At 40.7% G+C, this 12,178-nt stretch overlaps 1 protein-coding gene across 3 annotated transcripts in view; it reads left to right on the plus strand.

The window, feature by feature from the left end:
* The window catches only part of ankle2 (ankyrin repeat and LEM domain containing 2), a 57,036-nt gene extending 45,336 nt beyond the window's left edge, over positions 1-11,700 (plus strand). For 2 of the 3 annotated variants that reach the window (XM_043715430.2, XM_043715432.2), the window contains 3 exons: positions 128-1,046; positions 4,500-4,631; positions 9,869-11,700. In XM_043715430.2, coding sequence (XP_043571365.2) covers positions 128-1,046; positions 4,500-4,631; positions 9,869-10,106 — 1,289 coding nt within the window. In that variant the 3' untranslated portion in view covers positions 10,107-11,700. The remainder of the gene's footprint in view (positions 1-127; positions 1,047-4,499; positions 4,632-9,868) is intronic. The other variant, XM_043715433.2, reaches the window with a different exon arrangement.
* Positions 11,701-12,178: the final 478 nt, after the last annotated feature.

Genomic DNA, 12,178 nt, shown 5'->3' on the forward strand with positions numbered 1-12,178 from the left:
ATTGCTGTGATTTTTAAAAGCGAATATTGTGGAGGAATGATATTTAAGGTCTTTGTGAAAAATTGCAATCAAAATTTATTCTTTGTGAAAAATTGCAATCAAAATTTATTCTTTTCTCCTCCTACAGGTAAAACTAATAAGTACTGCAGCTCGATCACTGGTTCTTTTTTGGATGATGACCTCAGTTTAGAAGAATTAAAAAATAGACAAAATGCTGCACTAAAAGTCAGCATGTCAGTAGTTAGTTCTGGAACTAGCCCTGGTACCATTGAAGGAAATGGATGCCATATACTTCCTGTGCAGCACTCAACAGACATTATTGATTCTACAAACCATCTAAGTAAACTTGACATGGCGATCTCACCCGACTTAAATGGAGTCTGTTCTCCTGTTGGTACTGAAAATCCTGGAGGGCAATCTTCTCGTTTATTTACCATGTCTGGATCAAAAGATATCCTTTCCCCTGTTTCTAACCTCATGGCTGAATTTGAAAAGCTTTCACTCTACGATGATGAAGAGAGAAATTTGCTGTCTGAGATGAATGAAGTAACTGGAGAATTGATGGGCAGTAATGTGTCAGGATTGGTAGCTCATGAGAAAAGCTCTATGAATGACCAGGATATGCAGTGGAGTAAGAGTGATCTAATTGAGAGTGAGGGAGTGACTGAAAAAGAAACCAGGAAGGAAAATCCATTACTCACTCCTGACCAGAAGCAGTCTGTGATAGAAGATAGTGGTGAAATCTCAGATTTATTGTCATTATGCACATCAAAGGTAGCAACTTTACAGCTCAAAAATCAGAGGAACTATGCACATAGCAGCAGCCAAGCCTGTAGGACAGCGATTTCTCCTACTTTGGAAAGGGAGTTTTCTGTAAATCCTTCAACACAGGAATCTAGTGCATCTCAAGACAAACTGGACTCGCAGACCACTATGCATTTGGAGAACATTACTGGCAGATCCCCAGAAGACCAGCAACAGTTTCTTCCCAAGCACACTCCAGGGTCTTTAAGAAGAGGATCCTCCAAGGGGATCTTTCTGATTGGGTAAGGAACTGATAACGTATTTGACCATAAGATTTGGGAGCAGAATTAAGCTACTTGACTTGTCAAACCTGCTCCACCATGCAACCATCATAATATTTCTCAACCCCATTCTCCTGCCTTCTCTCCATAACCTTGCTAACCAAGAACCTATCTATTTCTGTCTTAAATACACCCAATGACTTGGCCTTCACAGCCCTCTGCAGCAGTGAGTTCCACAGATTCACCACCATCTGGCTGAAGAAATTCTTCCTTATCTCAATTCTAAAAGGTCATCCCTTCACTCTGACACTATGCCCTCTAAGTCCTAGTCTCTCTCAGTAATGGAAACATCATCTCCATGTCCACACTCAGTATTCTGTAAGTTTCAATCAGATCTTCCCATATCCTTCTAAACTCTATTGAGTACAGACCCAGAGCCTTCTACCGCTCCTCATATGACAAGTCTGTTACCCCAGAATCAATTTTGTAAACCACTTCCAAATCCTCTCCAGTGCCAGCACATCCTTAGATACAGGGCTGAAAATTGCTCTCAACATTCCAAATGCAGTCTGACCAGGGCCTTGTACAACATCAGCAGTACATCCCTGCTCTTGTATTCAAGCCCTCTTGATGTTAACATTGCATTTACTTTCCTAACTGACGACTGAGCCAGAATGTGCTTCATAATTCCGAAGCCTTTCCTCATTTAGAAAATAATATATGCCTCTATTCTTCCAACCAGTGTACAGAATGTCATTCCCCATTGTTTGTTCCATCTGCCACTTCTATGCCCACTCTCCCAGCCTGTCCAAGTCCTTCTGCAGTCTCCCTACTTCCTCAACACTTGCAGTCCCTCCACCTATCCTTATCATCTGCAAACCTAGCAACAATACTTTCAGTTTTTTCATCCAGATTATTAATGTATAATGTTAGGATTATTGATGATGGGTAGGTGCTAGAGGGTAAATAAATACATCATTAACAAAACTAACCCATCCAGCCTAAATATTGAATAAATATACTTCTGCTTATTATTTTTCTACTTTCAAATGTAGGGAACTAGCTTTTAGTACTGAAATTTACCAGGCTAGGTTTCATTAAAAAAAAATGAAAAATTTACAGCACAGAATAAGGCGATTTAGCCCACTCTGTCTGTGCTGGCCAAAATAAAATTATTTTGAGCCTAATCCCACTTTCCAGTTCTTGAATTCAGGATTGTAAATTATGATATCTTTGTACGTCCATGCATTTTTAAAAATGTCCTTTGCTTTTATTCAAGTAGAGAGTTTGCTCTGGGTGGAAAAGTTACTCTTTAATTCCTGTTTTCAATGCAAATTATGCAAAGTAATAAGTAGACTCATAGAAATATACAGCACAGAAGCCGAACCTTTGGTTCAACTTGTCCATGCTGACCAGACTGCACTGCGCTATAATGTTCTGTATCCTAAATAACTCTAGTTCCATTTACCAGCATTTGGCCGATATCCCTCTAAACCCTTCCTATTCATATACCCATCTAGGTGCCTTTTAAATGTTGTGATTGTGCCAGCCTCCACCTCTTCCTTTGGCAGCTCGTCCCATACACGCACCACCCTTTGGGTGAAAAAGTTGCCTCTTAAATCTCTTTTAAAACTTTCCTCCCCTCACCTTAACCCTATGCCCTCCAGCTTTGGACTCCTCCACCCCAGGGAAAATACCTTTTCTATTTGACCTATCCATGACTCTCATGATTATATAAACCTCTATAAGGTCACCCCTCAGTTCTGACAGGTAAAATAGCCCCAGTTTATTCAGCCTCTCCTACAGCTCAAATCCTCCAATCCTGGCAACATCCTTGTAAATCTTTTCTGAACCCTTTCAAGTTTCACAACATCTTTCCGATAGGAAGGAGACAAGAACTGCACACAGTAATCTCATAGTGCACTGACCAATAAAGACAAGCGTACCAAATGCTGCCTTCACTATCCTATCTACCTGCGACTTCACTTTCAAGGAACTATGAACCTGCAGTCCAACGTCTCTTTGTTCAGCAACACTCCCAGTACCTTACCATTAAGTATATAAGTCCTGCCCTCATTTGCCTTTCAAAAATACAGCACCTCACATTTATCTAAATTAAGCTCCATCTGCCACTCCTCGGCCAATTTGGCCCAGTAACCTCTGTCACTGTCCACTACACCTCCAATTTTGGTGTCACCTGCAAACTTATTAACCATACCTCCTGTGTTCGCATCTAAATCATTTATATAAGTGACAAAAAGCAGTGGACCCAGCACCGATCCTTGTGGGACACTGCTGTGCACAGGCCTCCAGTCTGAAAAGCACCCCTTCACCACCACCGTCTGCCTTCTACCTTCAAGCCAATTCTGTATCTAAATGGCCAGTTCTCCTTGTATTCCATGTGATCTAACCTTGCTAACCAGTCTGACCATGAGGAACCTTGTTGAACGTCTTACTGAAGTCTCTTCTGCTCTGTCCTCGTCTATCCTCTAGGTTACATCTTTAAAAAAACTCAATCAAGTTCATGAAACATGACTTCCCATGCACAAAGATGTCCATAATCAGTCCTTGCCTTCCCAAATACATGTCAATTCTGTCTCTCGGGGTTCCCTCCAACAACTTGCCCACCATCGACGTCAGGCACACTGGTCTATAGTTCCCTGTTTTTTCCTTACCACCTTAAATAGTGGCATCACATTAGCCAACCTCCAGTCTTCCAGCACCTCACCTGTGGCTATCGATGAAACAAATACCTCAGTAAAGGGCCCAGCAATCACGTCCCTAGCTTTCCACAGAGTTCCAGGGTACTTCTGATAGGTCCCAGGGATTTATCCACCTTTGTGTTTTGTGTGTCCAGCACCACCACCTCTGTAATATGGATATTTTTCAAGATGCCTCTATTTATTTCTCCATGTTCTATATCTTGCATATCCTGTTTTTTTTTACAGTAAACACTGATGCAAAATACTCTTTTAGTATCTCTCCCACCTCCATCAGAGTTCGTTCTAAGAAATTATTTAAAAGGAAATTTCCTGAGCCATTTCCCTCCATTTGGAACCAATCATAATGAAGACTTCATTCCTGATTGATAATGAGTTCACTGATCTGAGTCCTTCCAGTTGGTTTGAGCTCTCTGGGACAGGGTTGGAGAAATGTCAGACCAGGTTTCAGCTTTGTCTTCAATTACTCCTTCAGGAAACTGATAAAGGTACACAAATACCAGGCCTGTATATGACACCTTTCAAAGCAAAGAACTTCAGTATCTTAACTTCAGAAATAAAATATGGGCTCTAAATTGAGGCAAAGGATGATTTTTCTTTGGTGTATAGCGCCTACTCTAGTAAGGGTGAGGTGAAGAGAAGACTAAAAGAATGTTTTTAAATACCTGGAGTGTTATGCTTTTAAAATACTTGGAGCCATCGAAGTTACTGGTTAACATTGAAGTGTATACAGTTCTCTCTCGTTCCCCTCCAGAGATGGACCAACGAAGCTTGACAGTGATGTTTTAGCTGCGCTGAATGGTGTTGATATTGACCCTCTGATGTTCCCATGTTTAAGTCAGTGGAAGAACAGAATGCAGTTCTACTCCCCGTCAGAAATGCAAAGGTGAGTTTTGAAAACAAAGTAAACCTTGTACCCTCAGTTGGAGAAAGATTATGGTGGCTTAGTCCTTTAATTACAAATGCTGAAGGTATCATATTGATACTGCCTTAATATACTGTATCTGATGATATGCCATTGGTAAGCAGGTTGTAAAAGTGTATGTTGTTGAATTTGTACAGAAACTATGATATTTTTTCTTAAAATATCGTTTTTTTCCATATTCTTCTTGGCGAAATAAGTGAGTCTGATGAAACTCAGTACTTGTCCTAAGATAGTCATGGCCGGGCTTTAGTTTTTGGCTTTTTCAATGGGCATTAGAAGCAAACCACAACATGTGAACTGGAAAAGGTGGGGGGGGTAGGGCTAACCAAATCTGATGGTGACATGTTCCCACCCTGCAGGACATTAGTAAACCAATTTTATTTTTCATTTGGTTTCTTTAGTAGACATGTTTGTTTTTACTACTGCCATTCTAGACCAGATTAATTGAATTCAGTTTTAATTCTTAACTTGGGAACCTTCTGGATTTTCAATTTCTGGGTAACAGGTCAGTACCAAAACCAACTGCATTACCTAATTCAACTATAAAGTATGTGAAATCTAACTATCAGATGCTCTCTAAAGGCTCAGTATCAAATCATACAGAACAAACCTCCAATTCGACACTCACTTTGCCCAGAAGGGAGGAAGGTCCTGATCTTGAACACTGTCTATTTGAGAGGTTTTGCCTGTATGACATTCAGACAGAATTGGGTCTCCTTGACTTCCCAGAATCGAACAATCTGTTGACTCTCATGGTCTAAGTTCATATCAATATTGGCCTAGGTTCAAGGTGCCAGAGCAGGGTTTCCCAGAGTGGGTTGAGACCTCCAATGGGGTTGGCTGCAAAAAGTTTGGGGTTGCAAACTAAGGCAGTACTGACTGTCGTGAAACCTCGACTGAGTACTAACAACTATCTGGCCACTTAAAAATACCACAGTGATTTAAATAGTGGGCATCGCCAGACAGGTCAATCCTTGATAAAAGCCGAAAGAACTGCAGATGCTATAAATCAGAAACAAAAGCAGGAGTTTTTACAGGAAAAGCTCAGCAGGTCTGGCAGCAACAATGAAGAAAAATCAAAGTTAATATTTAGGGCCCAGTGACCGTCAGAACTCACGGGTAGCTAGGAAAATGTCAGTTTATGTGCAGATATAGTGTTGGGGGAGGGGGTAAAGAGAGAGGGAGATGAACAGTTGGACAGTCAAAAAGTGGATAACAATCTGGCTAGGAGAATAAATAGCTATTAATGGAAACTGTTAGTGGCTAACAATAAGTGCTGTGTACCGTCAGACTTTGTGGTAGCAAGGTGTGTGGGATTGGGGGCTTAGGACATGGGCGAGTTTAGGCTCGAAAATTATTGAACTCTATATTGAGTCTGCAGGGCTGTAGGGTTCCCAAGTGGAAAATGAGGTTTTGTTCTTCCAGCTTGCACTGACCTTTGCTAGAGCACTACAGTAAGCCTGAGACAGAGATGTCGGCCAGGATGCAGGGTGGTGTTCAAGTAGCAGGCAACTGGAAGCTCAGGATCATTTCTGTGGGCAGACTGGGTGATTGCTTTGCAGAACACCTGTAGTCTATGCTTCATTTCTCCGATGTAGAGGAGACCACACTGAGCAGTGAATGCAGTAGACTAGATTGTGAGAAGTTCAGGTAAAGTGCTGCTTCACCTGTAAAGATATGGGGCCTTGGATACTGAAGAGGGAAGAGGTAAATGAGCAGGTGTTACATCTTTGGCGACTGCAGGGAGAGGTGCTGTGGGGGAGTGTTGGGAGAGGAGGAGGAGTGAACCAGGGTGTCCTGGAGGGGAGGCGAATGTGTGTCTGGTGGTGGTGGCAGAAATAGCGGCTGATGATCTTCTGAATGTGGATGTTAGTGGGATGGTAGGCAAGGACCAGGGAACCATATCACTGTTGTGGGAGGGAAGAGACAGGGTGAGGGCGGAAGATGGTTCGGACCTCATTGAGAGCCTTGTCAACAATGGTGCTGGAGAATCCTCAGTTGAGGGAGGAGGACATTTCAGAGATTCTCTCGTCAAGTTTGGCCTTACTGGAACATATGTGATGGAGACGGAGGAACTGGGAGATTAGAATGGAGTCTTTACAGGAAGCAAGGTGCGAGGATGTATAATCCAGGTAAGTGTGGGAGTCGGTGGGTTTATAGCGGATATTAATGGCCATTTTATCCTCAGAAATGGGAACACAGATGTCAAGGAAGGGAAGGGAGGAGTCCAAGATGGACCAGGTGAGAATGAGGATGGGCTAGAAATTGGAAGCGAAATCGATAAACTTTTCCAATTCCAGACAAGAGAAGGAAACCGCACCGATGATATCACTGATATATCGGAAAAAGAATTGTGGGTTGGGTCAGGCCTGGAATAGGACTGGAGCAGGGACCACACAAAGAGACAGCATAACTGGGGCTCCTGTGGGTATTCATGGCCACCCTTCTGACCTAAAGAAAATGAGAGGGGTTAAGCCTGAATGCAGTGTTACAAAACACTGTGGCAGGGGAGGTGATTTCCAGGTGAACCAGATGTTACAGCATCCTCAGTTCTTAGGATCATGTCAGTCTCCAAATACCAAAACAGGGTCAGAGAAGTCAAAGTTGAAAACAACAAATGCTGGAGATCACAGTGAGTCAGAGAGCAAGCTAACGGTTTGAGTCTCAATAACAGAGCTGATGTGAAGTGTGGAGAGGGCAGCATTTATGCGCCGGTTGAGGGGAGAGCAGGTGTTGGGGTGGTGGTGGGATATAAAGTGCTGGTGGAGTGTTGATCATTCAGATTCAGTGATCGGAATGTGAGAATGGCAGAACAATGGTGTTTCTCCTGCCAGACCTGAAAGAGAACATAGTCTCACTGGGGCATGGGAGGGGAGGGCGGACATAGTGTCAGAGAATGTAACAAGTAAGACTAAAAGAAAGAGACGGAATGGGAGTTGGGTCACAATTTGAAGGTGTTGAACTCAATATTAAGTCCAGAAGGCTGTAAAGTGACCCGTCTGAGGATGAGATGTTTAGATTAGATTAGATTAGATTAGATTAGATTAGATTAGATTAGATTAGATTAGATTACTTACAGTGTGGAAACAGGCCCTTCGGCCCAACAAGTCCACACCGACCCGCCGAAGCGCAACCCACCCATACCCCTACATTTACCCCTTACCTAACACTACGGGCAATTTAGTATGGCCAATTCACCTGACCCTGCACATCTTTGGACTGTGGGAGGAAACCGGAGCACCCGGAGGAAACCCACGCAGACACGGGGAGAATGTGCAAACTCCACACAGTCAGTCGCCTGAGTCGGGAATTGAACCCGGGTCTCTGGCGCTGTGAGGCAGCAGTGCTAACCACTGTGCCACCGTGCCGCCCACTGGGGCATGGGAGGGGTTCCTCCAGTTTGTACACTGGAATACTGCAGCATGCCGAGGACAGACAAGTGGGTGTTTGAGCAGGGCACTGTGATAAAATGACTGGCAACAAGAAGATCGGGTCATGTTTGTGCATAGACCGGAGGTCTGCTGTCTTGATGGCCAAAGATTGGCGAGCACTGTGCTTGTGTTGCTGGCACCTATCCATCTGTTTCCCAATGTAATCACCACTTCCAGCTGAGAATAAGAGAAAAAATTATCTAAAAGAGAGGAAACAGCCTTTTGTGTTTTGAACAGAATGTGTTGAAAAACATGTTTTATGTGAGTTATTGTAACCCATGCATTGCCAAGAAGATTTAATTAGAACATATCAAATATTTGGTCTAGAACCTATTATTTTCAGCATATAATGTTTCTGTGAGGCTATATGTTTGCAAGATTTGCACCATTGTTTTAATGGTCCTCCAGCAGAGAGAGCTGTGTAATCCAGTATAGCCACTAGCATTACAGCTTTCTTAAGCAAAAAAATTAGGATGCAATGTTTGTTCCTAATTCAAATATGGTATTTCATTTAATGCTTATTATAAATGTTCTCCTGGGAGCTGAACTGTTATGATGAACAGCAAATATTGGTTCCAGATTGTATAACATTATACAAAAACAGTGCAACATTTTCTATATGCATTGAGCCATTTTACAGTAAAGTTATTGGCTCTCTCCTTCTGTCCTTCTAACTTTGATCTGTAAGCCTCTTTCAGTTTTACTGTTTGTTTGGGGGTTTGTTTATTGGGACTGTTGCACGTTTTTTTCGGAACAGCATAATTAAGTCTAGTTTGGATAGACTGAGTTGTGCAGGTATTCTATATTGTGTTCTTTGTGTTTCATTCCATACTTTTGAATAAATTTTTAAAACCTGGTAGTCAGCCTAGCTAACATACTCTGGGTTATTTTCACTATACACTTACTGAAACAAATTACAAAGTTACGGTCTGGCTGCCTGCATAAGAATGTTTTGAGTGATCTGGCCTGGTCCATAATAATCTGCTTTTATGCATTTCAAAGGATAGGAATTCCAACAGTACTGAGTGTTTTAGAATTCTTAATGAGCATGAACAACTTTTATTCCCTCTAATTCTGGTCATGCACTTGAGGCCCTGAATAAAACCTGAGGTCTTTCAATCAGATGGAGTGGAAAATGTAAAGGCAAATGACATGTGGTCAATTTGACCAGTATTTACATAAAGATATAATTAACGTTCATCAAAACTAATCTTCAACACTTGAAAATTATTTACCCTGCGATTTGGCCGTTCTGATTTCTTTATCTTCATGCCATTCATCCCAGCAGTACAGTGTAACAGCTCTGAATCACTGTATATAAACTACTTATCCTGACCTACCTGATCTGTCCTGTTTGAATAAAGTCAATGAAGACAACAGTTTATTTCAGCTAACTACTACTTCTGCATAGCATGTTGCTATCCTAGAGATAGTTGGTGCAGTGGGAGGACCTCCTCAGTAACCTCAGGACCATTTTCAGATCAATGCCATTTTCCTCTAATGTATGTGGGATATGGGCAAAGGCAGTTTTCACCTTGCAGTTCTAGTTCTCATTATCATTTCTGATGAAAATATCTTACCAGCAACCCTCAAAGTCAACTTCTTTAGTAATAAATTATATGACATGAATACTTGTATGTTGAACTAATATTTATTGAGTTTGTTCTGCAAAGTGTTGTGTACATGGCAGAGCTCGAGGTAAAACCTGGCAAGTGGATCAAATAAATTGACATGCAGTTGCTTTCACAATTTTATTTGTTCTTGCAGTTGGCCAAGCCCTGCTATACTAAAAGGGAGACCAAAAATGCAGTCCATTGCACAGAGTTCTCCATGCAGCCCTGGTTTCTCCATTCATGGGAGATCTAGTCCACTGTGCCACAGTCCAGGAAAGTTTGGGAGCTCTCCTTACTCAGAGTTTGGAAGCCCAGGGCGATACAGTCCAGCCTATGCCAGCCATATCCAGGTGCTGCGACTTCTGCACTTAACTGAATCATCTGAGCTCTAACATTTGTTGTTGTGAAAACAATATGTTGGCCCATTTTAGAGAAGGAACTGATTTTATATTTTGAAAAAAGAAATGTAGTTTCCTAAATACATCTAAAATGTACAATGGCTGTTTCATTGTTAATGTATTCTTTTGATGTAAATCAATTTTCATTGCATTTCCTTATTGCCTGTATTATCCCAAGTTCGCCATTTCTCTGTAATCAATGTTAACCTTGATGTTTCTGCCATCTCTTCATCCAAACATGAATACATTACAACTTTTTTATGCCATGCTGTAATAAAGTGTCCCCTATTTGAACTTGCCAGAAAATAGGATTGGGAGAAAAAGTAATTTAACTTTTCTGAGGATTTCATGACCAAGGCAGCTCTGAATATTGTACAGCATCCTGATCCAGGCTGATAATGTTCGTAACACTCGCAGTTATGTTTTTTTTTTCAATTTAATTTCTATGAAATTTCTCTAAGATTCCACTTATTTTGGGGGGTGGGGGTGGAATGAAGTCATGCAGAGGAAGAATAAATTAAACTGGCTTTATTTGTTATTGCTGGAATGTACATTTATGGGTGTGTTACTGAACATTATACAGCATGGAACTGAAATGTGCTACAGAAAGCAAGTTTCTATAACTGATGTGTAGAAAGGCAGAAAACATCTATGTTAAACATTTGAAGAGAGAAAATAAGGTACTGACATACAGCAATGAATCAGTCTCCCTGACACCTTGTTTGCATTGGTCATTAAGTATTCTCAGTACGTTTGTCAATTGTATTAAAAATTGTTGCAAGAAAATTGCATCTGTGACTTTTGCAAGCTTTTTAGTGCCTTTTTAAAAGTACTTTTTAATTGAGCTATGGACTAGTATTACTGTTGCCTTTAATGTAATTAAATGCAGCATATAGGTATGGGATGACTGGATAATTTCTGGAGACCATCTACTGTTCAGCCCCCACATTGTTACAGCACAGATACCTAGGACACAATGCTAACCTGAAAGCACTTTTGTGCTTATATAAAGTGGTTTTACACTGTTGCTCCTACACCCATAAGTGCCAGTAGATTGGTCCTCTAAATATATGAAAATGTCTGACCTTATTGCCTCTGACCTTTCAGACTGCACCTCTGGGATGTAGCATGTATTTATGGTACATTTCTTACGTGTAAATGTGAAATGATGACTAGAGAAAAGAATAAAGAAAAATGCATAAAATTAAAACATTTAATTGTTATAATGGAGTTTCACTTTTTTAAAGCCATTGAACAATATATGAGTGTTCAATATGCAAGTGCAAGTTACTGAGTTGCATTGAATAGTTTTGTGTGTAATCAAAAACTTAGGAAATTAAATCAAACACATGATTTGTAAATTTCTATATTGTGGGTTTATCTGTATCCTGACTTGCTCAGTTCAAGTGTAGTATTGATGCTATTGTGACTGGGTTAATTTCTCACTGTCATTGGCTTCAAGGTGCTGTACTTGACAGCTGAAGAAGAGCAAGAAGTTCATTCTCCCCTCCCTGTGGTAACATGCTTTGAAATTTAATAACTGGTTTAGTGTAGGTAGTAATTTAATAAACATTTCTGTACAGTGAGTTTCTTTGCTTTTTTTTAAAAAGAGACTTGTAATTATATGGAAGATGTGTAACGAGGGGAAGGAAAGCACCTTTGCTGACAAGTTGCCTGTTTCTAATGTTTATAAATCTTCAGCTGATCTGTGCAAAGAATTCCTAAACAGCAGAAATTCTGTTACATGATGAATTACTATTGAATGTTGGTGAGAAAAATGATATCAATAAAACAGTATATTAAGAAATTGGAGGTAGGATTTTTAAAGGTATAACTTCTAACTAGAACAATGTTTCAATAAATACTGCAAGACATTGGTGTAGTGACCATGAAGCTAGGTTGCTCACTTTCAGATAAAACTGAGTCAGAAGTCTAACAATACCAGGTTATAGTTCAACAGGTTTATTTGAAATCACAAGCTTTTGGAGAGTGTAGCCCCTTCATCAGATAAACAGTATTGAATTTGGAAAATAAGGTTTTGTTCACTTTAGAAAAAGAACCAAAAT

The sequence above is a fragment of the Chiloscyllium plagiosum genome, unplaced genomic scaffold (assembly GCF_037043375.1).
Source record: "Chiloscyllium plagiosum isolate Xiang-an unplaced genomic scaffold, Cpla_swu_hap1 HiC_scaffold_24, whole genome shotgun sequence".
NCBI lineage: Eukaryota > Metazoa > Chordata > Chondrichthyes > Orectolobiformes > Hemiscylliidae > Chiloscyllium > Chiloscyllium plagiosum.